This window comes from Ascidia mentula, chromosome 4 (assembly GCF_947561715.1).
Source record: "Ascidia mentula chromosome 4, kaAscMent1.1, whole genome shotgun sequence".
In the NCBI taxonomy this organism is placed as follows: Eukaryota; Metazoa; Chordata; class Ascidiacea; order Phlebobranchia; family Ascidiidae; genus Ascidia; species Ascidia mentula.
In genome coordinates, this window is record NC_138569.1 from 6151424 (window position 1) to 6176406 (window position 24983).

The following is a 24983-nucleotide window of genomic DNA, read 5'->3' on the forward strand; positions in this document are numbered from 1 at the left end:
AAACACTCGATCATAGATTGAAGTGTCAGATATCACAACCATCGTAATTCGAAACCACAGGAGCTAGGCAACAACTCGCTGAAGTCGCTGACAGATGAACTGTGTCGCTTTTGTCAGTAGCGGCCAGCAGCTTGACCGTCGAAAGTATATTCCTTTTTATATAGATTTAAAATTTTGACTTTCCTTAAGTCAAGGTATCGATAGTGGGGTTGGCAGCGGCCAAATCAGGTGTAGTTTCAAGTTAAATCGGCCATGGCATCATTGTCGACCGCTTCGTCTGTTGATTTTCGGCAACTGAAAGCAGTAAGTTGGATCCTCTTTCGTCCGACTAGATTCTATCGGGACAAAATCGTACAGTTTTTATGCCTGAAGCCTGAGCAAAAACATAGATACAACTTGTAATCTTATTCGAGCCAGAACCCGTACAAGTGTCATATACGGTTTTGATTTTATTGCATTTTATGTACATATATTATTATAGCAGAACCAAGTGTTTGAAAATATGTTTCCAGGAGGTGGAGTTGAGTGAGGATGAAGCACAACAATGGACGCAAGCCAGAGTCGGTCGAAGCATCCCTGGATCTGCTCTCTCCAATAAAGGTATTTATTCTTTGGGAAGTCGTTCTGCTTTATTGCATGCGGAAATATGTAGAAATGTGTCCAGGAACTTTTTAAAAATGTTAGGTTTAATAATAAAAAGTTCCAAATAAAAAAATGGTTCTTTTCTGCTAAAACTGAAATTATTCTGATGCAGCTGCTTCGAAGCAGCGGATTATCTTAGTTTGCCTTACCCAGTAACTCATGTAAGTAATAGTTCGCTGTACGTATTTTCACAGACAAGCCGATATCGCCATACCACACTTCAAGTGTCGTATCTGACGTGAAACCGTCAACAGCAGAGAGCGAAGTGCGACCCACCAACGAAAAATCCGACGCAGATACAGATCTTATGGATGAAGAATTTTGGGTAAACCACGCTTTACGTATGTTCGAAACGTCACGGTGCAATTGGTTTCTTAATAAAGTGTCAAAACAGTGATTATATCCCATTATTGGTGGTCTTTAAACCCGCTTCGATGCGCTATAGTCTAGTTGGCAAAGATGAGATACTGTACTTTCTTGTATTGTCGTTCACATTGTGATTTCGTTGTTTGGCATTTAAACTGTTATGGTCGAGTGACTGTGAGAGGTCCTAGACCATTGTAAAGGTGAATTTGAAACCAATTTCATTGTGTTGAAGAATTATCGTAATTAGATATTTACGCCTTAGAATTCCCTGACAACATTAGTGCATTTAATACTTTTTGTGTAAAATTAGATAACACAACTTGCAATAGTTAATGTTACAAAACAATAATGAGCCTTTAACTAACGACAACATTTTATAGTCAAGTATATTTTATAGTGGATCTAAATGCCCCTTCGACAACAGTGCCAAATAATGCTTTAATTTGTGGTAGTCAATGATATTCAATGTCAAAATGTTACGAAACATTCATTTACCCAAATGGTGCAAACATGTGACAGAAAAATCTGCCTCCGGAACAGTTGCAAGAAAAGTTCGAGGAGTTTCGTAGCAAGGCAAGAAAGGAGTTGGCACGCCTTACCGAAAACCTTCACTCCGCAAACATGGTAAAGGAAAATCTGGCGAACGAAGCGACCAAATGGATGGAAGAGAAAGCAAGCCTTCTGTCTCACATAGAACAACTGAAAGCGCTGCAGGTAACACACTGGTAGTCTGGCTTTGCCCAAATAATCGGCTACATTCTGCCTACCCGGGGTGAAAGTAAACGACACTTTAACATTATCGACATAAATTGTTGCATTTGAACCACGTTTTGCGTCCGGTACTGTCAGCTAGTTTCTGTATATTTGCGTATACTGTAGGTCTCGTAACGGGACAATAAAAATGAATTTAGGGAATGTTTGTGTTTTTTTACATCCGCAGTCCAATTCTGCTGATCAGAACCTCCTAAACGTTCTACGGATAGACAATCAGTGGGAAAGAGCTTCATTGTCCCACATGATATAACATAATTAAGTACAAATTCGAAACATTCAGGCAATTATTTTATCTTCGATTTTCCTTGCTTTTATACAGGAAGCGGCCGAAGCCGACGCGGAAGAAGCGATGCGAAATCTCGAGGAATTTGCTGCCGAACAGGAGCAACTGGAAGCAAGTAGGTGTCGCGCATTCTTTCAAAATTGTCAGACCGACTATATTTTTATCCTTTTCAGGTCAGTATCGATCGCGTATGGGAACTGGTGCAGGTGACGCCTCCACTGTACAAGAGGGTGAAATGTTGACCGAGGACAATGTCCAGGTTTTTAGTATTTTTATGCCTGTAATCTGCTCTAACGCCTTACCTGTGTAATATTACGCTCTCATCGAGATGACCATGTAATTGGTTTATGTATAAGAGTGAAACCACTTCCAGTTGTTTAACTTTGTGGGCAGCTACATCTTTAAAATGGCATTTGTTTCACCAAACGAAAAGTAAAACTTAAGACCTAATATAACCTTATACCAAGCAGATATATATTATTTGTGTATCGGCCGATCCACAATTCTTGTAACTTACCTTCAGTTAATGGCATCCATTTCCCGATTGTCATATCGCGATATCGATTTGTCTGTAACCACGATTCATTCCATCTGTGAAACGTAAACCATTCCAATCCCCACGACTTAAGCCATACGTTTGTTCCCCGGAGAAATGCTTTTACGCCCATACCGTGTATGTTGCAGAGCATGGACGCTGCCTTCCGAGGCAACGATAGTTCGCCTTCCAGTGTTTCTAAGCCCGCATCAGAAGCCACCAGCAGATTGGCGAGCGCTTACAAGCAGAAGATAGCGGAGAGGCGGGAAGCGATCCAACAGCGCAAGAAGGAAAGACTAAGAAGCGAGAGCAGCGTGGCCTCACCTCAGTTCAAGGCATGGTTGAATAGAAAATAGGAAGCGAACTGTGGTTTGGCGCAACGTATTTCCATTTTTTGTGCGAGATAATTTATGAACAGAATGCGTTTTTTTTGGCTAAACTTGAAGGAATAAACGGTTCCCCACTCAAATTGCCGTAAAAATATTTTTTGACAAACGTTTTGGTTTCTGTTTGGATTTCGTGTCCTAATTGCCAGCATCACCCGCTGAATGATAAAAATACACTAGAAAATTATGTCCATTTAACAATTTGTTTCGTGGAAAATTAACTGACAGACTGACTATTTGTTAGCAACTGAATCACATATACGCACAGTTTAATTATCGATTCCACTTCAGTGTGTTAACGATATGTCACATATATATTCAGGGCATGTTTGACACCGGACTTCTTGAGGAATTTCTGCAATGCTACAGGTCTGTGGTGGAGTTCAAAGACATGGTGAGTTTCAGCCTATACCTTACTTGTCTGTCGAATAAACTCTGCTAAACATCCTTTGATGTGTCGGGCAGATATCACAGGAAATGTCGCGACACTCGAGTTACCACTCGAGGGCGCACGCCATCAACGCAGTGCAGACTTCGAGTTACGATGCAAGCAATGATGAGGTGGGACGAATTTCACTAATGCTAACCTCAACTATTATTATTGTAACTTGTAGTTTTATCCGTTCTCCTTTATAAAATAAAAATCGCCTATTCACTAACATACGCAAGAAAAAGACTAAATCTGTTATAGTTCGTTCTTTACATTATGATTACTTACAATTTGCTCCGCCAAGTATATGGTTTGGTTGTTAATGGTGAAACGAGAATGCTGTATTCTTAATAAGTACTCGGGCAGGTGCATTTGTACGTGAACAACATGACCAGCTCAGTGGAGCAATCGCTGAAGGTGATCCAAGAAAATGTTGCTGCCGCGCTGGCCACACAAGGTTCCAGCGACGCCGACACGCAACGCCAACGTGCTTCCAAATTACAAGTAAAAGTTTAAGCCTGTTATGTTACGGATATATGTGGGGGTTATCACTAAAGTGGAAGCATTAATGGAAATTTTCTCTAACCTAAACCTTTTTTTAAGCACCTTATTTAATTGTCGTATACTAAAAGAACAGCAGTGTGCTTAACTTGTGTTGGGTTTCCAGATTATAGTACAGTGTAAAACAAAACTACACTGGCTAATAAATTGGACGTTTACCAGGGACACCCATATCATCCTGGATAAAATCAAAATATTTACTTTTGGTAAACTGGCGCGTCGTTGCAGGACGAGCTCAACGACATGCGTAACGAATACGAGAAACGGGCTCAGCACGATTCGGCGATGATCATGCATCTCCAGAACACACTCAGCGAAACGCAACGTGGAAACACAACAGCTATTGGGGTAGCGTGCAGTTTTGAAGCTTTTTTTAGGGCAAACGTCCTCGTGGACCATGCGGATTATAACATGTTTGTGCTCATTTTGTAACAACCGAAACACCTTTTTAGTTAAATTTAAAACATGAAAACTACGACTAACGTACAAGTAAAGATTGAATGTAGTTAAGATAAGGTATGGAAACATTTGAGCAACGATATATGCTCCACGCAATCACATGACACATAAAAGGTTGTGTAAGCACTGTAAACACCAATGGTGGGTCCATCAACACCTTTAATGTATTCTTCGTACAGACGTCTGGATCGGGATTCCCCTCCTCTCCGGCTGGACCAATCATGGGCAAAACCCCGTCGTCATCGCAACGCAACTTCACAGGGGATTCCAACATTACTGTCTTGTTTTCACGACACGACGCCGAGCACAACGCCAAAGCACTCAAGAAATCCGCCGCTATTGGACGGATAACACAGGTAATGTATCTCTGTCTCAATGCGTAACTTCTTTATACGATTCCGGTAAAATCTACGATATCTTGGATCGTTCACTTTTTGTTATGTTGAGAGTTATAGCTGTTTTTGACACCTTTCGCGAAAAACCTAGCTGTTTCTCCATTCAAGGTAAATGACACCACATCCAATAAAAAAATGTCATAAAAAATTGTTCAATTGTTAGTTTGTACAACGGAATACGTAATGTATTACATAGCTGTAACATGACAAGTTTTTCTTCGTGAACTTCACAGAATACCATGCAAATGTCACCTTTGACATTCACGACGTCACGCAGTTATAGGCTAAGATTAAAAAGGGTTAATTAATTTGCTGCTGCAGGAAACTCTTGAATCGGTCGTCATGACGATGGAAGCTTACAATGCGATTCCGGCCAAACGTATTCAGCATCTTGCGAGCAAGGTGATGCACCACACCAAGATGAAGGTGATTGAAACCAACGTGCGGAATAGCAACCTCGTCACTTCGGAGGTTTTCGCTATTTTGGGTTAGTATATAGAGTTCGTATCTCTTATCCGCGGCATTGCTTTAGTTCGAAAGATTGCTTTTGAAAATAATTAGTTCTGTCGGAAAAAAACTATTGGAGTGATTCAATGTCGTTTGTGATAAATAGTTTTTTTTGTTTAATCACGCGGTATAACTGATTACATTTAAATAAAAATAAGATCATCTGTTTCGCCGCTGCAGTTCGTATATCATAACTTTATCCCTGATCTAGTATGATCTGGGATGCCGTGACTTCCTTGTTTCTGAGATTTGTTCTTGCTTCTGACGGCACTTAATTTCTTATCTTAAAGTTAATTTGTGTAGTTCCAGCAATGTTAATTTGTGTCACAATTTGTTGGGTCGCAATTACTTTTTTTTTTGTGATTTTTGGTTACAATTTGTAAAAGTTAATTGTTGTAAGTGGTTTGTAAATCATGACCTGTATTGTAAATTAAAAAATAGCCTGTGAATTTTTAAATAGCGCCCGTGAAAGTTTATCCATCTCTGATGTAGTTTCTATAATATAGAAGATGAAACATTCCTAATCAAAGAGCGTTGTTGTCATGCCAACAACTTGTTCTATTTTTGTCGATCCGCTGACCAAAAAATCGAGAGTACATTCTGTTTGCGGTGACCCCTACCAAGCAAGCCGTGGCGTACTCCAGTAAAAGTAGGGCGGTGTCCTTAGTTTTCGTGTCGAGCTCACTGAACCGTGCAAGTAAAGAAAATGTGAGCTGTGGACCGTGAAACATTTTTTCCGGTTGACTGGGCACGGGGCACATTCCCGACCACGTTTAAATTCCGTGACTTTTCCTCAGTAAAGGTTAACATTTTCCTCTGCATAGCAAAATCCACATATCTTTCGCGGTAATAGCTGGGAACGAATGAAATGACATCGTTGACTCAACACGTGGTTGCTCTTGCGTGTAACCACACTTACATCGGAATATGTCAGGTCTACGCGAGTAAGGCTTATCGAAAACCCCACCTACTACTCGGGCAATGTTGAAGTATATGAAATCAGATCACTACAGAATCGATTCTTTTACACAGAATACCACTCAAATTGTCCATCATCGTACGATAACACGCTTTGTCGACATGTCGTACTGACGATGTACACGTACTAAAAACTTACACAATGAATGTTTAAACCTAACAAAGTTTTAGGAAAGTATTTTAAACCGTTGCAGAAAAGATGGAGACCCTGCAGCGGCACCGAGCGCAGACTTGGAGCAGGCAGATGGATGAACTGACGTCAGAGCGGAGGCGTTTGGCCGCACTACTCTCAGACGCGCTACAAAAACTGGAATGCATAACCGGCGTTTTCCTTATCAAGCCTGTGGTCTCCTACCGTGGAAAGAATAGCTCGAAACGGTTTGGCCAGTGGTTCTGAACGTATTTATCTCATTTCCCAGTTTCAGTTTAAACGGAATCCTTGTTTCCAATTGAATTTTTTTAACTAAGTATTTAATTATTGCATTTAGCTACACCTGTTTTAGTTTTTTAACTTTTTCGATCGCATTGCATGACCAATTGCCAATAAGTGTAGCGACCACAGTGATTGCAGAACATAGCTTTTCTTTTCCAACTACGTAACATTTTCTTTTCCAACTGCTGAACGCGTCATTAATGTACACTGGACATGTAAAAAATCTCGTTGTCTTTCATTTTCCGTTCAGATACTCGGGAAAAATTAGCACCCGCTTTAACAAGTACCAAGTGGAGGCGATGCTCCAGAAGATGCAGATGAGAAAATCGACCTTGGCCCAGATACCACACCACGCTATTCAAGGTAAGCGTCACGTATACCGGTTATCGCGCCCTCGACATCAGCAAACACCGAATTGTGCCTCAACTTGAAGTTGACTCACGTTTTTTGTACTGCTGACGTCACGTGCGGTGGACGAGAGAGTTGTGATCATGCTTATATGTGTTCAGTGAAAATCGGAAAGTCGTCAGCTTTTAACGAAGATCGGCGACCGAAGTTGTCGAGTATTGGAAACACTCACAATTACCAGAGGCAAAACACTGAACCTTTAACCGTGTCAGGTGAGACACAATAAAACTCTCAAATATGGATAATAGGAAGTGTCAGGTTATATACGCGTTCAATCATATGCAACGCTGTAAACTTGCTAGTGGAATACAAAAATATGTATGTTACTATGATAAGTGTATTTTCCACCATCCTCTCAAAAACCATCTTGTGTGGCAATAAATTTTAAAATATCTAAAATGCAAAACTACAGGCCCTGGAACGCCACAAGCAATTGTATATTAAATTGTAGGCATGGTAAGGCAAGGTGAAGGCAACATGCCTATGTGGAATGTTAAGGCATCGCAAACCAGAAGCGCCCCCGTTGCCCAGCAGCACAAGGACGACCTGAGGTAACGCGGTCTGTTGCCAGGGTGACTATTGGTTACCAAACCATTCACACTTCATAAGATAACAGTGTTGTTTTAGTCAATTGTTTGCATTGTGCCGCCTGGTATATGTACAAGTGGGTAGGGTATTTGCAAAATTGCGTTTAGAATTAAATGTGTTTTTTTTACGACTTTGTGTTACACCGCGGCCTGACGAGAAAGTTTGTTTTATTATCTTGTGCTCATGTTTTAAACTATGTACAGTCAAACATACAATTTTGCCAAAGTTGATACGTTTAGCTGTCCTTTTGAGAACCTTTCTATGACAAAAATGCCGCCTGCCGCCGTGGTCACAAGTATACACTACTTCACTGTTTAATATGGTTAAAGAATCGGGGTCACCATTCAACACCCGCTTACGGTACCGAAACTTCTCGAACTCGACGTAAACCGATACCAGATCAATTCGAGTAAGGTCCATGCGATAATCGACGATACAGCGTTGCAGGGCCTTGGGGACGACAGACTGAGAAACATGGATCTGATGAGTTTGCGGGGGCATGCAAGTAAGTATAGTTTCCATTTACTTTTTATTGTTTGTCGAAACAACTTTTGTCTATAATAGGTTGCTTGGATATTCCAGGCACTGCATATAGAAACAACTTAAACCCTAAACATTTTAAAGAGGCTTCTTAAGCCTTTAAAATTGGGGCGGCGATGTTGTATAAAAGCCCTATTCCTGTGTGACATAAGTTCCAAACAGTGGACCCAAACTTTTTCAGCCCGCGGCACACTTTCATCAGCAATTTTTTTCGTGAACCACTTTCGCTTCCGAGATTAGATTTTTTACACAGGTGGCTCATACAGTAGGAAACTTTTTGTCCACCCTTGGAATGTTAGTCATATCAACAGTTACAGTCTACAAATAGTTACAGGTGCGTTTATGCGAACTGTTAACTTATCCTCGAGGTAGCATGTTCACTGATAGCAGAAAGAAGTTCGCGGTCCACTGATTGGAAGGCAATGGTTTAAAGCACAAAATTCACACAACAAAGTGTTGCAAACCACGACAGCGTTATACAAAAAAACAATCGCAAAACTTTGCTTCCAACAAATTGGTCCTTATAGCAAAGTGTAGTTTACGGTCGTACCGAAATAACCTTGTTTATGAAGCCAAATACTACTTCTTACAGACGTTCCCAGATCTGGAACTCACTTGCCGAGGAAGGCCGAAGTCCAGTCAGGTGACTCACGTTTGTCCAATCAGTCGGTCGGATTCAAATCGAGCGCCCCGCCAACCACACCTGCACTGTTCAAGGTCAAATTCCTGTACACATATGTCGGGTTTCCTCGCTAGTTGTTTGCCTTGCGTCTATGTTTGCGTTTTGCGTCTACGCTTAGCTGATTGGGGTAAAATATCAAAATACCTTATTGGATGGACGTTTTGCCCAAGAACGCAAAATACTAAAATTATCAAACATACCCATGTAGTAGTTTTGACGCTTTCGTCCATTTTAAACAAGTTGAAACCTAACTTACAGCTTGAGGTCGAGCTAAAGTCTGAGAACGATTCAAACGACGACGACGATGAGATGCCGCAACCGATCAGAGTCATCACTTCTCCAATTCCCAAACCCCTGCCACCCATTAAAACGTCATCGACTCGCTCAAGCGTGTCGCCCAGGTCTCCCATTAGGGATGTGACTCCGAGGTCTACTACACTGACCCCTTCCCGGTGTGTTTCATCTACATATCGCTTTTTCGGCATTCTTATGTTTGAAAAATCCCAGTGATGCTGGGGATGTATTTGTGAAAACGTTTAATCGGCAATTGTTTGGTAACCGACCTTTGAAACTGTGTTCTCACTCTTTTGGCAAGCTTGACATGTAGCCGTTCTAATCTGGGTTTTATGTTTGAATTGTCAAGTAGTTCCGTGATGTAACGCTTTAATAAGGCGGCCTTCATCTCATTGGTTTACACTCCGGTTAAGCGTCATGTGATAAAATTATTAACAAGCGTATATGCTTGTTTTTCTGTGACAAGACGACGCCACACTAATATACGTTTCTTTTCAAGGTCTATGCCCGATATGAGCGCAACCGTCGATCAAGCTTCAAACGTCTCCTCTCCGCCATTCAGTGAGTGTTGTATATAGGGATTGCGTCATACATGGCAACCAATAAGTTACCGCATAGTCTGTGTATAGCTCTACGCATATCAAACATGCCAACAGTATGGTCTCATGAGTCAGCATCGCCTACCACAAAAATAGGTGCACGCTTGATAGCGTGGAGAAATGTAATCCTTGTGTGTAACCGATATATCGTTTACTGTTTGCGATTGACCGACATATCGTTTATAGCCTTGTAACCGTTCATTTTGCAACCATTACTTTTTTTGCAGGCGCGCGAAAAGACATGGGAACTTCCCCGGTTGCAGAGGCCTGATATAAGTGTTTCACAATACCGGAGTGTTCTAGAACTTCTTCTCGCAAACACATCCAGACATCCTAGCTGTGGACAGTATTCCGTTTACCTGTAGCCGCTAAACGTATCTTCCTGCTTCTCGCCACTATAGCTTTTAGCAATGTCAAAATCTTCCGTTTTCCTTTTCCTACATAACATGTTTTTTGCACTGTGAATGAGTTCGTACGTGTAATTTTACCTTCTAGATAAAAAGTAGTGGAAAATGTACACAAGCAACAGTAGCAACGTAACGAAAACTTATTGTCGATCAATCTCAACGGAAACATTGCACTGAGATATATGTTTTAACGGACTGATGTGAATCAAGTACTGTGGCATTCGTATGTCCTTTTGTTCTAACATCCCTGCGTGCGACAACTTTTATACTATTGCCTAGAGATTTAGAACATTGCTTTTTTATTTTGCTTCCACCCTGGTTAATACATCCAACTTCCAATCTCTCATCGCATCTTCTTTCCCTGTGTTAATAGTTTAACATATTTTAGGTATTTTTAATAGGAATTTGTTGCGGCTTTTTGGGAACGAACCTGGGTAGAGATTTCGCCTTGTTTTCCGTTGCTCAAATTGTGTGACGTCCTTTGATTCGTGTTGTCATTGTCTTCGTATTCTCGAATGTCTGAAATCTCCCGTGTCTTACCGGTTGTGACGTCGTATACAATACGCAGGATAAGCTGCCAAACAAAGAAATGTTGCATCAGACAGAAAGTTTCTTTCCCATAGCAAACGTTCATGCCATGCACAAACAAGTTTGCAAAACTTGGGGTAGCGCTATAGGCTACAGTTAAACTGTCACAGTTTTACACAGCACATTGTTATGCAGCTGAACGTACTTGCCACTGCACAAATGTGTGTTTTGGGACGGAATATTTTGCATGTTTTCTTGCTCATAATTACCGTGAACCAGTAGACGTGCATGACAAGCAGAATAATCATAAGCAAGTTGAGGAACAAGGAAAAAGGCGGCATTTCGTCCAGCAGCTGTGACGCGATGTAGGTCGCGGCGTAGATGGCTTTCAGAGGGTACCAGTATAATCGCAACGTGAACCTTAAACACAAACGGGTCAAAGGTCATGTCGGCCAATGTTGCAGTGTTATGCGAGTGTATGTTAACTGAATCGCACATTACAATCTCACAAGCAACACACATACAACAGATGAGTGACATGAATGAAAAAACGGGGGTTGCTCTACAGTTTACCTTAACGCGACATACAGCTCGTAACGCGGTATTTAAATGCCTTCTATAACCAAGCAAAACAGCTTTGCATTTCGCTCGAATTTTTAAACCAGGATATAGGTTATTTTAACTTTCAGATACACTGACCGTGGCTAATGCTATTAATTCACCGATCACTTGATCGAGAAAGCCAGCAGAATTCAGAATGTGGTTTTTACTTTCCATCCACAGCAGGCAAGAATTTTACACCGCAGTTCGCGACTTACCACGAGACGGCGAGCAGAATAAAACCGATTATTGACAGAAAGTCACATATCGATGTCCAAACACCTCCTTTTGTTTTGAAATAAACCACCAGCTTCGTCCCCTCCAGAAACACATCGCTGAGGTCGTGACAGAACAGCACCAAGAGGCCCAAAAGATAGTACCTACAACCCAAAAATGAATGTGAAATAAAAAGAATAAAAGTATATAGGGGATATTAAAATTAAATAATTCTTATTTTGTACAAAATATTGCTTCAGTCGTGACCAGAAAAGATAAAAAATGGCATGGGCACCATCAAAACCACATCGAGTCAGGGACCCTGTGTAAAAGGTGATTTCCTGCCGAAGAAAGATACCTGACATGGGAACGAAGGCGGTTTTGCACTGGGCGGTGATGGATTGTGACAGGTCGCATCGGACGTTTAGCAACTACCCGTGTTTGTGAAAGTAAAACGCTAACGCGGTTTGCAGAAAGTTTCGTTCGATCGAAATCGGAAACTTGCTTGGTTGTAAACTCGTCTACGCAACGAACGAAACAAACCAATTTGATAACGACATGTTCGTGGTAACGGACCTACCAACAACCAGTGTTACAAAACAATGTTCACACGATTTCTTACCAGTAAGCACTATTACTATACATAAAAGTAAACGCCGCTGCGCTAAGCACCACGTTATAGAATCATGTACCAGAATTTTGAGCAGCAGCACTTACTTGCAGATGTACGAAATTGCAAGGAGTAGAATCGTAACCACGTGGTGGACAAGCAGGACTGGTGTGTCACTGCGCCACTCGTCCAACTTCAGACTGGCGAAAATTGAATGAACATAAAAACTCATTTGTGTGGCGTAAATGAAATAGACGTCCCAGGGTACAATGCTGTCAGGATGATAACCTGTATGTAAGAAATGGCAAAAAGACGGGGTTAAAGCTTCTACAGTCAAATGCTTTGCAGTTTTGGTATCTATTTCGGAACAAAACAATGAGTAAACATGTTTTGTTGTGTTTTGCCTGTAAGTACACGGCGAACATGTCAAATACAGTAATCACTGCTGCAAACAGAATCATGGAATGCTGCTGTCGGCAGCAGACATGCGGCTGTTTCTGAGGATTAAATAACGCAATATTGAATTTTCACTCCCTCTATTAGCGTCGCACAATCGAAACCAGCCTTCTTCCGCAGGTACATTGTTTCTAAAACGTCGGAGTTAAAATTTACCAACTCACTGCACACAAAAGAGGAAGTCTTTGTGTGGCGTAGTTAGTTAAACAACGTGTTCCAAGCCCTCTACCCCTTCCCTTTCCGGTTATAATTCAAAATATGTCAAAAAAAGAAACACAGCTACAAGATAAGTGAGCAACATTAGCTCGGGTCCAGCTGTTGCGAGACAGGAAATTGTAACAATTTGTACGAAAAGGGCAAGCCGAAAACGCAACGGATGAAACATAACCACAGCAAATAAACCGCATTTACCATACGAACAAGAACAACGTTTCACTTGAGGCTGTTACATTTACCAGGACCTAGTTGCATGCAAACGTGAAATGGGACGTTAATGCACTTACCACTGACACACTTTGACGGGTCAAACAACAAGTCGTACTTTCCCAAAACCAACGAGGTAGAAAATATCCAGAACACCAACGAAATCGAAACTTTCCACAAGCATTCCGGAGCTTTTACCTCTTCTTTCTTCGCGAGGCCGCAAAACTTTGCGAACCGCTGTCAAACAGTTCCATTTATGCAATTATTTTCACGAAAACACGACACTTCAAATCGTTTTGTAGGTGATCGACTTACCCTGAAGCGCAGTGTGGCGTATGTTCGAAGCGCGGTCCACAGCACTGCAAGAAAAGCCACTGCCAAGAAATCGATGGCCGAGAAACCAGAGCGAAAAGTTTCTAACCACAGTCTAAGCACAGCCCGCGGGCTTTCCAGCCTTTTGCACTCATCCACAAAGTAGCGCGATACGTTATACACGAACTCATCGTAAGTGGGCTGTGAAAATGCCATTCTCCACGGCTTTGTTCGTGTATTTCTATTCTCAATCTTATCAACAGACCAAAAGCAGTGGCCACAGCTCCTCTGGCGTACAGCGATGATTCAATCCTATACTATCGAATATAGTCCAACTTATAAAGGCCTGTAACAACGGTAATAGCCTTCCACGAAGTGGCGAGGTAGTACTATTCATGCTATTTCCGTCAGCTTGCCAGCCGGATAGCAAATTATCATTCGATAGGCGATTGCTGTACATAAGTTCAAAAACGACTACCGCAATGCTTTCAGCTAACGTAATGGCCTTTGGCTTACAGTTCGGAATTAAACAGTTATCTCTCCTGAATAGGTTCACACTGTTAGCCTCGCAATTCAAAACTGGGCACTTAATTGCTGGATTGTGCCGGCGTTGAATGCCGTCTGTGGGCGATGGTGCGGAACCGGTGTTGTAGACACAAAACGTACTCTATGATGCGTGTCGAATTTTTATCTTTTTGATGTGAGGTAAATATAGTAGCTTTTCAAAATACAGCCCTCCAAGGAACGAACCACTAAACAAAATATTTTCTGTATTAACCGATACATTTCAAAACATTGAACACTTATGAGGGACAGGGGTTTACACTTAAAACTCTGTGGGCGTCGCGTCGCTTACATAGGAAATTTTAAAAGTATTTCCCAAGTGATTTTGTCATTTGTTCGTTAAAACAGGTGTACACTCAGGGCTATTGAGGGACAATGACTTTGCTCGTAAGGTAACTGGTTCAAGTTATCGAAGGATGTAATATAGGCAATATGAGAGTTTACCCAGTGCTGAATGCAGCAAGCGCAATAATCAACGACTGGAAGAGTACGTAGAAAAATACGTGCGGGGCAACTATATATGTATATATATATATATGTATGTATGTATGTACATTTGTAGGCGCTCTATTTACTAACGGGTCTTTTGTACAGTGGTAAGGCCTTGACAGTGGACGGCAAAGGGCATAACTGCTGAGATAAAGCGAAAACTAAGGGCGTAAATGCATATGCGCAATTGTATAGACACCGCCGGTAGCTGAACTGTTGCTACAGACCGTCCATACGTATTCACGTAAGCACCATTGACTAGATTCCCTTATTGTTATAACCACAAGGCAAGACCATTGTTGGTTCGGTAGTAGTATGTATCACTGCCGTTCTGAAACAAAAAAAGGCTATTTTCGTTTCGATGACTTATGGAAGGAAATTCGATAATGGTGCTCACGGGAATAGGGCGGTAGACAGTGGGTTGTAGAACGTTTAATCTTTTTGCAAAGCGAACAGCGAAACTACACATGGATAACATGGCTTTGACATGTACTGCAACAAAAACATGCGGGACGTTATACCCTTACACGGTGTACGGTCGGTTATAAACACACAGGGACGGAAATAGACAATTTTGACAGACGAGTACAAACAGTGAATAGATGCCTTGAGGACGTTTATTCGACACTGGTGGTCGCTGAGATACGGCTGTGTGAATCTGTGAAAAAAGTAATGCGATTACTTTGGTGTTGTTTTGCAATGGAATGTGACAAATCGGCGGGCAATCAGGTCGCAACGGGTGGTGGTTAACAACAATGGGTTAGGTTTACTAACAAAAACGCACATACTTTTTGTAGCCAGTTTACACAAAAACACTTGATTCATAACGTGATATTACGACACATGGTTCAATGCTTATAATATTGAAGTGTAAAAAGACATCCATTAAGAAGTAATATATACATAATATACATATAAAATACGTCATAAATTTTGACCCTGCACCGTATAAAATCAACACACAACGAGATGTAAAATTTGCCTAAATCACCGGTAAAAAAAAACAAGATAAATGCCCGATACATTTCATGTTTGGTCACATAAGTTTGTAATAAACCATATACACGTGGTGAATTACAGTTATTCAGGTTTTAACCAAGTGTTTATTTTTGAACTTACTTTCTAGAGACAAATTTGGAGGCGACATTCCGGCAGTTCGTGGTCTTTCGCCTCCAGACGACGCGGGACGACGTCCACTTGATGACGGTCTTTGGCCCAAGCGCGCCGAGCTTGGCCGCGGGGATACTCCAGATTGGGGCCCAACACCCCCATAACCACTATCCGGCCCAACGGCACCCATCATCTTGCGACTCTGGAAAGTATGTATGTGATTAGTATGTATTGGTTGCGTGAGTTTTTTTGCGCTTAACTTGTCGATTATTATCGCACAAATTAGTTTCATGGAATCCTCAGAAAAAACGAACAAATATGATTGGGTTATTAAAGGCCATAGAGTGCTTATAGCGGATATTAATCCAACCTGTACAGGCAAAGGGATGTTTGGTAAACGGCCTTTGTAAATGTGACCGTCGTGACCTTGAAGCTCAACTTCCTCTCGCGCCACTTCCAACACTGATTCCTCGTCCTGCCACAGCTCGCTGGAAAATTAGACAGAAAATTACAAGTTAATTTTTAAAGCATTGTAGAATTTCAACACGAGTTTCCATTTTGCAACCTCACATGAGAAACTGTTTAATAAGACGGTCTCAGAGGTGAAATGTTTGGCATGGGATATTCTATTGTGTTGAAAAATATTCTATGATATTGCAGAAAACATGGACATGCTTTATGTATTTAGGACGTTTCGGCAACAATTCATGGCATCATCAGTTCAATAAATATAACATGTCAACGCTTTTTGCTATATGGGCAACGTTTTTGTTCTCAGCATTTTACGATAGCTTGATGAATTGAGACACAGGGTCATTTTCAAATGCTTGAAGGCCCATGCGGTCAACAGTATATAAGGCTACTTTTTGGCAGGAGGTATAGGAATGAGGAACAGTGGAGTGGTACGGTAGCTACCATGTTTTGTTGCACAAGATGTGCGATAAGATGACGAAACTTTCCCATGCCATTGTCGTCATCAGGAAGCAGTGTGAAAATATTGTAATGCCGCCCCCGGCATATTACATTGTGTTTTTTCCCTGCGTTGAGTAGAGTAGGAGGAAGTTGACGAGTAAACTTCTCCATAGAAATCACGTTTTTTATATTGATGTGTTTGTCCATAATTGCGACGATAGCTGTTTACGATAGGTTAATGGAAATCCAATGTGATGTAGCATAGCATGCATATGGCTAGTAATTGGACAAATGCCCCAAGGTGAATACTATAAATCTGACGTAACATAGTCATTTGCTTGTGACTCTGCATAACTTGTGTTGTTAAACAGTATAGTGCGTAAACAGCTTGTATACCTGAGGTGAGTGAGTCTAGTGTATCTTCTGTGTGGGTAAGTCAGGGTGTAGTTTCCTCCGCAAGCTCTTCCGGAGGGAATAACATTGTCCACTCCCTCACTCTCCTCCCTGCATAATGAGAAATTCCATTTTTTGGTTTCTTGGATAATTTAGTATGTAGTTTAAACGGCCAAGATTTGCGGAACTCGTCAAAAACGTTTCTTGTTTATCTGTTGTGGCCAAATTATCGACAAACTTATATCGCGACACCGCAAAAATACTCACTATTCAGGGCGTACGCCAGGTTTCGTTGGTATCAACCCGCGTCAAACCTTTATACAGTAACTGTGGCGGCTCAAACGTAATTACAAGCGTGCAAAACACGGTGCAGTTCATGCGCAGTTCTTCGAAATCGCCCAAAAGGTGCAATATACAAGAGCCCACACCTCACAAAAGCAAATGGAAAGAGTTGTGCCTGTTCATGCAAAAGTGTAGGAACAACGTGATCACAATACACCGCGCCATGCAGGATGCCCAAGTGGTCACATGCCGTGATAGTTTTACCTGAGATAGCGCCACTTATCGGCTGGCAGAGGCGGCAGTGACTTGGGAGGGTGCCGCGACCTATTACGGAGAAACGGTTCTGGGTGAGAGAAAGACAAAAGAAAAGCGGATCGGACCTTCGCCGAAACGTATATGCACCTTATAAGGGTGATGGAATGCAATAACGTTTGATCGGACTGGATGGGATATTTGTTCACTGTCGTCTCACAAAAAATTCATATTCGGACAGGCTGTTAATATCTTTTCTATACAGGAGTCAGGATATGGCAATACAGCTATAATGCTTTTGATCTTATCCTGAACTAATGCTGATCAGCACTTTGATACATAGTTGCCGCTGTGGTATTATACGGTCTTGTTCCGGAGTTGAGAGCAAAGTTCCAATTTCTCTCTGGTGACAGACATGTAGACAACCTCACTCAACGCTTATTTCATAAACTAAACTGGCGCAGCGTGCGTTACAACTTACTCTGCATCTATATTCTGTCCAATAAAGCCCAGCAAGTTTGCTTGCGAACTTTCCTGAGAATCAAACCTCATTTAATTAAGAATACACACCCTGGCACTGCTGGCTGATACACTCCCTGTGGGTAATGAGCTTTAAAGGCCATTTCGTCAAGCTTTCTCAATCTGGCAAGTTCCCTTTCCTCCAAAGCTGCCTTGAAGTTTGCTGCGTTTTTGCCGATCAGCATGCTGTGCAAAATAGGGAATCAAAAACTCTGATCGTTATTGCTAGACTAGAGACTGCTTCAGCAGAGGTCACAGAAACATGCACTTCTTGACCAAAAAAGTCGAGAAAAGTGGTCACGAATTAAATATCCAGAATATTGTGATAACATGTATGCGTTGTTAGAAAATGTGTGTTTATAAAAACATACAAGATTTGCTAAAAAAAAACGTGTGAATTTGTTCTAAAATTGAAAGTAGGCTTTACAAGTGAAGATTTCGCCTGTTTGTCGGCTAAGTACAAGTTGGATCCCGCTGTTTCGCACAGGGACACCTATAGTTACCGGGTCGACGCACTCACAAGACAAACAGACAACGAGTCTCGAAACTTACCCCCTGGCCTGCTGTCGGATTTGGTCGAGCTCGAATGACGTGTATGGTCGCACGGATTTAGTAGCGGGCAAACCGGCTGTGGCTGGAATCGATGGAACAGGTCTGAAAAATGAAATCATTTTTTTTTGTCTAACAAAGCGTAGGTGTGGTTGTGATTGGCGATTTTGCTAAAGCGTAGTTTTCGCGGTAACAGTTATAATGATAAGCTTTGTGAAATATGATTTGCATTCATATCAACAATTTTTGACCTTTTTTTTAAGGAAAAATAAATTTATTTCTTATGCTGTGTAATTCACCAAGTTACGACGCTGAAAGAAAAACAGAATAATAAAAAAAATCTCATTTAACTACGAAAAAGGACTGTCCCCTTGATTAAAGCAAAACAAAACATTTATTTGTAACAAAATGTAGTCTAGTTAACAAGGTGAGCCATCCATAGCCGAAACACGGGGTTATCATCCGGCCACTCATATGACCCTGCACACATAAACAGGGTAGTTACGTTTCCGGCGACCAAAGTGAAGATTGGGTTTGGACATGCTAGCTAGTTTGTGCAAACAAATAAAAACGCGACAGGTGATGTACGCACATATACCAAGTACTAACCCCACGGGAGCTAGGTCTACAGGTCGGTCGCACGAAATGCAGTGGTAGCTCTGGAGAAGCTGTTTGCGGAATCCGGCGGCGTCGTCTCCCTCCGCATATCCTTCCTTCTGTGGGCGTTGCTCAAGCAGTTTTCTCATGGCTTTAAGCCTTAGTCAAAGGTGGGGAGAATTAGAATAAGGCAACGTATATATAAAAACGAAGAATTACGGAGGTTCTCAAACTGTGTATCGCGATTAACTCCTTGCACGTTGCGTCATTTTTAGATTTAAAAGGCACAGCGTAAATTTTTTAACCAAAAGAGTTCGTTTAATGGAAAAATTCAGTCTGCTTTGACTGAAAATAGTAGGAACCAATCGTCGTGATAGATTTATGCTTTGTGCGCATCGCACAAGTGGTAAATCTGTCCAAGTGCGTCGCATGCGGAAGTTTAAGAACCACTGAATTACGAGGTACTTTCTTATGTGATAGTTTCCCATTTCATTACTGTCACGAATTTATTTCTGTTTTTTAATTAAAACGGCTCGTTTTTGCACAAACGTATTTTTTGTATCAAAGTTATTTTTCTGGCATGGCAGTCATGATCAATGTACTTCCACTGGTGAGACCCCAAAACAGCGAATACTGTACGTACATGTATTAAAACCGTTTTGTTTTGCCGGTTTTAGCGAAATGAATAAAAGTCACCACGCGGCACACCTGTTTTCCAAATGCTGCTTCAGAGCCTCCAACTCCATGCGGTCGAGTTTACCATCAACATCCGATGAGAGCTTTTTCACCGCCTGTTGCCATTCCGTTTCCTAAATAAAGCAAAGGCAAAGTTTAAACCCGGACAAAGGCCGTTTCGTTTGACCATGTAATATGACGCAAGACCAACAGCACCGGTTACAATATAACGAGAATGTACCTATCCACACCTAGAGGTATACTGCAGTGTTGAAGACAAGAGTGTTTTAAAAACAGTTCGAGGGGTCGTTGTAACACATCCTGTTTAGTTAATGCCCACAATGGAACACGTTGCCTTGGAAGCGTTGCCCGTAATTGGTACTGGGTGTTGTGCAAAGGCAGACATATAAAACACAGGAACGCGAGAGAAACCGCAATAGAGTAACACCCGACCATATACCGATCGCGTTGTGGTGGGGAAGAATAACATTTCCCACAGAGGAATCAAACACGGGGACAACGGACCTTTGGAGGTACGACGACAGCCACAGTCAACGCGTTGTCTGCGGTTTTTGACTTCGACCACTCGAACTGTTTGCGAAACCCCATAGTTCAAACAAACCCAGGACTGCTGAACAAATGTTTACCAGCAGGATGGAACAGCGATAAGTCAGTTATCGAAAATAGCTGGGTGTCTGTCTTGTCTTGCGCAATGACCACACAATTCCTTTAAACACGCACACCCCTGATCCACCCCTCACACATATATAGCGAAAATTAAACATATGTTGCATGCCTATACCTGTCCGAGAATCTTCCCTAACATGTCGTCGAGATTTTTTGTTATCTCCGTGGTAGTCGTATCGAAGTCCGATCTGTTTACTTTTGTGGCGAGCAGGTGTTTGTCGGCTTTCTGCAAATCAACACAGAGCTCGTCAAAGCAAACTTGTCAGCATAGGAAATGAACTGTCGCTACTTCAAACAAGGATTTATTATCTTGACCAAGGTTTACTAGTATTAGCGCAAAATGGAATAGCCGAAAACGAACAAACTCTACCACGTCGATTTCCATTTTCACGTTTTCTTTGTCCGCCTTCTTTTCCTCAAGCTTTTCAACATAACCATACAACGCCTAAATATGAAAAACCATCATTAAAACAACAAAACACGCCGGTTTTTGCAAACAAATTAACGTTCGTACGTCGATGTGCTTCTGCTTGTTAGCATGCTCTTCGATGGCCGAGTTAATCAGCCTGTGAAGCTTCTCCATTTCTGCTTGTAGATTGAGCAACGCGTTTTGAATGTTGGTTATGGTGTCAGATTCCTATTGAAAGCAAAAACGCCGTGGAGTTTAAACAAACACTAAAAAAACTAACAATCTTGGATTTCAAGGAATACCGAAACAATGCATAAATATTTTTAAAACGACCAACTTCGCAATGATTAAGTGACTATTTAACAGTTCAATAAGTCTTGCTGTACTTTGCTTGATGCATACTATCATACACAACACTGCACCTGCTTTCTAACTGTTGTTCGCTTTGGTGAAACTGCTACTGTCTCTTTCGACTTCTTTTCCCTGGGCGGGGGTTGAGGTGACAAGACCCCACCAGAAGTCCGACTCATGGCTTTCTGAGTATCCTTGAGCAAATCGAGTTCCTTCTTAATTTCCTTCAGCTTTAAATTAACACCGTCGACCGACTTTCTGATTTCTTTGTTTGTGTCAGCCAAATCACTGTCAGTGCGTGCCAACTCCCTGATTAACAAAATCATATTTTTTGTGTGCTACCTTTCTTGCGTTTTTAAGTGCCTGTTTTGCCATGTGTAAACTAAAAACTGCCAATTACAATACATGGTCACTCTTTTACCTGGCGAAATGCTATTTCTAAACCTCTTACTTGACATGGCTGTTCACTTTTTGGCCAAGCCTCTGGCAAGCAAGCTCAAGTTTTCTAAGTTCTACTGCTGAAGCTCCAGTTCCTCCTGACTCATAACCAGAACTTTCCCCTCCGTCACTTCTTTCAGGTGTGGAGCTCCTCATTGACAACATCATGTCAATTGTATCTTGTTGCATTTTGAGCGAATCACCCACCTTACAAGAATTAATTTCAATGGACCTGCTTTTTTACTTTACAATGTATGGAAAGTTGTTTGCTATGTAAAAATATATCGTAAACATAAAATGTTGTAAAAATAGGAATATGTGGTTGTGGTGTACACAATGACTAGTTGACCATTGACAATTGCTGGATTATGCATTTATTTAAGTGCAGCAGAACATGTTTACATGATTTCAAAGGGTTACTTACTCGATCTCTCTCCCTTTCCAATGCATTTAGGGCTTCTTTTAGCTTTTCAAGCTGCCCAAGTAAATCATCTGGAATGGACTGGTTTCCAGCTGTTGATTTAAAGTTACTGTTATCAGTAAATTAATGAACTTAAAATGACATACCCTTATCCAGCAATTCATCCAGGTCTGTTTTGTCAGCTTTTGCAGGCATATTTTCCTGCAAAAATATTTTGCTACTGTTGAAGCACATGTTGTTTAACATTGATGTAAAACCCTTTACTCACCTCCAACACAACCACCCTATCATCCAGCTTCTCATGTCTATCATTAAGAGCTCCTATCCTTTCTAGCATTTCAGTGGCCTAGAACAAGACACAGACAATTCACACTAAGAAGAGAATAGCTTTAACTAAATGTAACAATATCAACCATACCTGTGGAAACCTTTCCTTGGCTGAACTTAACCGTGAACTGGCTGGCCTTGATGGCGTTGGTGTTGTTGCAGGTGTGGGAACAATCTCATCTTCCCCTTCCTCCTCCTCAATTTCCTAAACTCGACAAAAGGTATAAATAACTACATATTACACTTTTTTATAATCTGGGTATATTAAATAACATGTAGAACAATGACATCATTATCATACTCATTGTGGCACAGCAAGTTTTTTTAGTTTTAATTCAATTTCAACATACAGCAATTAAGCTTGTAGAAAATATACATGTTTAAATATCAGTTAGTTGACATAAAAAAACCTCGTAATCCCAACAATACTGTTTTTTAATGTTTAAATGGAATGTCAATCTAACTCAGGTAATTATGTGTTGGCTTGGAACAACAAAGCAATGGTTTCCCTTGTGCCTTTGTAGCCATGTATTTGGTTATGACCAAGCACAATACCCACCTTCTGCTTTTGTAAGTCTTCCATTTTCTTCATGTGTTGACTTAACGCCTCCTCTAGCACTGGCCAAGTTATGTAGCTGTCAAACTCACTTGGATCTGGATATTTGTTTAGTTTTGATGCGAGCAAGTCCTACAAGAGTTAAAATGTCTCAATGAATCATGTCTCTCTAAACACAATAGCAAATTAGTTACCACTTCATCCTCAAGTTTCTTTATCCTTGTCCCATACCCCTCCATTGCTTTCAGCTTTGACATAATATCACTTAAATCTCCAGCCTGTAACCATATTGTAAATTATGAAACCACAATGGCTCAGCAACATAGTAAATAATCCATTGTTTTTTTAATAATGTGTGATAAACCATCTGCGAAATTTTATTAAGAACCAGAACTGGGCATTATATTTGTGTTTGTGAGCAAGTGAAACGTCAATTGCGTAATTCGAAGAATATAGAACATTTGCAAATAGTATCAAGCATTTAAAAGAATCAGTTGTTTGCCCTAATTTTAAATCATCCATGTAATGGTTGTGTAATAGTAAACTAGGGATAGGAAAAAGTCTTTAGCACCAAATACATTTTGATAGCTTTAAATGGCTTAAGAATAGCCCCGCAGACAAACACAAAAGATTTAAAGTCCCATTGTGATGTCTGTTGTCAAACATGCCAGCCACTCTCTCTTATTGTTGGCGCAATGTTAAACAAAGTTGGACTATAGAAAGAGCATCCAATACTTGTACAATGGATGGACTTGTTAAGGTGCCACAGAAATAGGGCAAAAATTATTCAGTTTATTAAACATTATAAACAACCCTCACCTTATTAACTTTTTCATTCATATTGGCTATTTCCTCGCGTATTTTGTTTTGATTTTTCTGTAGTTCATGCATCTCCCGAAGCAAGTCATCAATTAATGACAAGGCCTAGCAAAAGCATCAAAATGATTCCGCCTTAAAACATTTATTACCAAACACATTTAACTCATAACAACAAGTTACCTTTGTCACTCCGCCTTCATTAGTTTCAACCTTTTTTTGCAACTGCAAATGCTGCCACACATCTGCTGCTGGGCTAATGGCTGTGCCTGACCTATTGATCAAGTTATAAGTTACTTGTTTTTAGCTTAAATAAGGTAGCCTACTTGGCTTTTTCAATGAGGTCGTGGTTGCTTGGCAGAGAATTTAAGACTTGCAGCTGATTTTCCATCTTTGAAACCTTTCTATCCAAATCTTCCACAGAGCGGGATCTTTTAGGCTCCAGATCAGGGATCTGATCTAAGGAGAGAAAAAGAAAAATATGCACCTTTAATTATTACATTTGTTTGTGCTTCACTTAATGGTAACCTACCTTTGCTAACTTCAGTAAGTTCATTTTGAAGATTGAGTCTTTTTAAAATGGAGTTCAACAAAGTATGGAGGATATTAAAATTCACAGCACCAATCTACAAGCAGAAGTTCTTGCAAGAATATTGGGAAAAGCAATGATACTATGTACCTCAGGGGTTCCCAAAGCTAGATCTAGGAGTTCCAAAAGTGTTTTTTCCGTTTGTAAACTGCTCAACTCTGGCTCAGACAGAGCTGCATTTGATAGCGAAACCGACATTTTCTTTAAAAGACCCAAAGATCAAGTCACAGTTTATTTAAATAATATAGATTTTTAAAGTGGAATTTGGTGTTTCGAAAAACCCACCTTAAATTTGGTAGCCAGTCGTTGAAAGTAGAATTTTTATTCACACAACTGCAAATCAAAAGAATCACAAGGATTCTTTGGTATGTGGAGGTAGAATTTCCTTTTAAGCAGAATTTAAAATCTCTGTACAAACAAAACACGCGATCAAGTTCAAAACGTAAACAGACGAAAAAACTTTCAAACAACTAAATTATAATTGCCGTTTTTCCTGCCTTATTCTACTGCACTTTCCCATTACGAATACAACAAACAAAAGAAACGGTCTCTGGGCGTGTTGCTAAAACACACAGGGATCTTTCAAAGCACCTTGCAATAAAATCTTTGCAATATGCGAAGCATGATAAAGGTCT

At 40.8% G+C, this 24983-nt stretch overlaps 3 protein-coding genes across 7 annotated transcripts in view; 1 reads left to right on the plus strand and 2 right to left on the minus strand.

Annotated features, from left to right (window-relative positions):
• The window catches only part of LOC145898544 (uncharacterized), a 28796-nt gene extending 18157 nt beyond the window's left edge, over positions 1-10639 (plus strand). Inside the window, exons 11-31 of one of the 2 annotated variants that reach the window (XM_082987045.1) lie at positions 513-600; positions 837-967; positions 1528-1722; positions 2102-2180; positions 2239-2324; positions 2750-2935; positions 3309-3380; positions 3452-3547; positions 3783-3920; positions 4206-4325; positions 4616-4792; positions 5153-5318; positions 6511-6694; positions 7000-7112; positions 7259-7369; positions 7609-7708; positions 8075-8250; positions 8878-9002; positions 9226-9419; positions 9761-9822; positions 10088-10639. In XM_082987045.1, coding sequence (XP_082843171.1) covers positions 513-600; positions 837-967; positions 1528-1722; positions 2102-2180; positions 2239-2324; positions 2750-2935; positions 3309-3380; positions 3452-3547; positions 3783-3920; positions 4206-4325; positions 4616-4792; positions 5153-5318; positions 6511-6694; positions 7000-7112; positions 7259-7369; positions 7609-7708; positions 8075-8250; positions 8878-9002; positions 9226-9419; positions 9761-9822; positions 10088-10131 — 2643 coding nt within the window. In that variant the 3' untranslated portion in view covers positions 10132-10639. The remainder of the gene's footprint in view (positions 1-512; positions 601-836; positions 968-1527; positions 1723-2101; positions 2181-2238; positions 2325-2749; positions 2936-3308; positions 3381-3451; positions 3548-3782; positions 3921-4205; positions 4326-4615; positions 4793-5152; positions 5319-6510; positions 6695-6999; positions 7113-7258; positions 7370-7608; positions 7709-8074; positions 8251-8877; positions 9003-9225; positions 9420-9760; positions 9823-10087) is intronic. The other variant, XM_082987046.1, reaches the window with a different exon arrangement.
• LOC145898545 (ceramide synthase 1-like) lies at positions 10506-14003 on the minus strand. 2 transcript variants are annotated; one of them, XM_082987048.1, is made up of 7 exons: positions 13416-14003; positions 13181-13337; positions 12329-12509; positions 11614-11775; positions 11065-11215; positions 10698-10841; positions 10506-10628 (listed from the first exon to the last, which is right to left on the minus strand). In XM_082987048.1, the coding sequence occupies exons 1-7, from the start codon at positions 13626-13628 to the stop codon at positions 10611-10613; spliced, it is 1026 nt and encodes a 341-aa protein (XP_082843174.1). In that variant the 5' UTR covers positions 13629-14003; the 3' UTR covers positions 10506-10610. The 2 variants fall into 2 exon arrangements, with proteins under 2 accessions (XP_082843174.1, XP_082843173.1); XM_082987047.1 differs by lacking the exon at positions 10506-10628 and having other exon boundaries at positions 10651-10841.
• Positions 14004-14505: 502 nt separating this feature from the next.
• On the minus strand, positions 14506-24758 carry LOC145897515 (uncharacterized). 3 transcript variants are annotated; one of them, XM_082985838.1, is made up of 25 exons: positions 24634-24758; positions 24439-24549; positions 24292-24385; positions 24086-24218; positions 23943-24033; positions 23772-23867; positions 23138-23221; positions 22947-23075; positions 22479-22577; positions 22329-22406; positions 22207-22261; positions 22064-22152; positions 21653-21846; positions 21273-21510; positions 20956-21078; positions 20812-20886; positions 20557-20667; positions 19788-19888; positions 19092-19238; positions 18486-18587; positions 17985-18119; positions 16884-16991; positions 15946-16063; positions 15585-15777; positions 14506-15123 (listed from the first exon to the last, which is right to left on the minus strand). In XM_082985838.1, the coding sequence occupies exons 2-25, from the start codon at positions 24544-24546 to the stop codon at positions 15083-15085; spliced, it is 2742 nt and encodes a 913-aa protein (XP_082841964.1). In that variant the 5' UTR covers positions 24547-24549; positions 24634-24758; the 3' UTR covers positions 14506-15082. The 3 variants fall into 3 exon arrangements, with proteins under 3 accessions (XP_082841964.1, XP_082841965.1, XP_082841966.1); XM_082985839.1 differs by lacking the exons at positions 17985-18119; positions 21273-21510; positions 21653-21846 and adding an exon at positions 17427-17486 and having other exon boundaries at positions 22479-22592; positions 23763-23867; XM_082985840.1 differs by lacking the exons at positions 17985-18119; positions 21273-21510; positions 21653-21846 and having other exon boundaries at positions 22479-22592; positions 23763-23867.
• Between the last annotated feature and the right edge of the window lie 225 nt (positions 24759-24983).

What these genes read in the sequence shown, in the direction of transcription:
- LOC145898545 (XM_082987047.1), bottom strand. Translation starts at nt 13,628, where the DNA reads ATGGCATTTTCACAGCCCACTTACGATGAGTTCGTGTATAACGTATCG. An exon ending in GCAATTTCGTACATCTGCAA is followed by an intron (nt 11,776 to 12,328) that starts GTAAGTGCTGCT and finishes TTTGGGTTGTAG; the next exon opens with GTACTATCTTTTGGGCCTCT. An exon ending in TGCACGTCTACTGGTTCACG is followed by an intron (nt 10,842 to 11,064) that starts GTAATTATGAGC and finishes TTTGTTTGGCAG; the next exon opens with CTTATCCTGCGTATTGTATA.
- LOC145897515 (XM_082985838.1), bottom strand. Translation starts at nt 24,546, where the DNA reads ATGTCGGTTTCGCTATCAAATGCAGCTCTGTCTGAGCCAGAGTTGAGC. An exon ending in ATGAAGGCGGAGTGACAAAG is followed by an intron (nt 23,868 to 23,942) that starts GTAACTTGTTGT and finishes TGCTTTTGCTAG; the next exon opens with GCCTTGTCATTAATTGATGA. An exon ending in AGAAACTTGAGGATGAAGTG is followed by an intron (nt 23,076 to 23,137) that starts GTAACTAATTTG and finishes TAACTCTTGTAG; the next exon opens with GACTTGCTCGCATCAAAACT.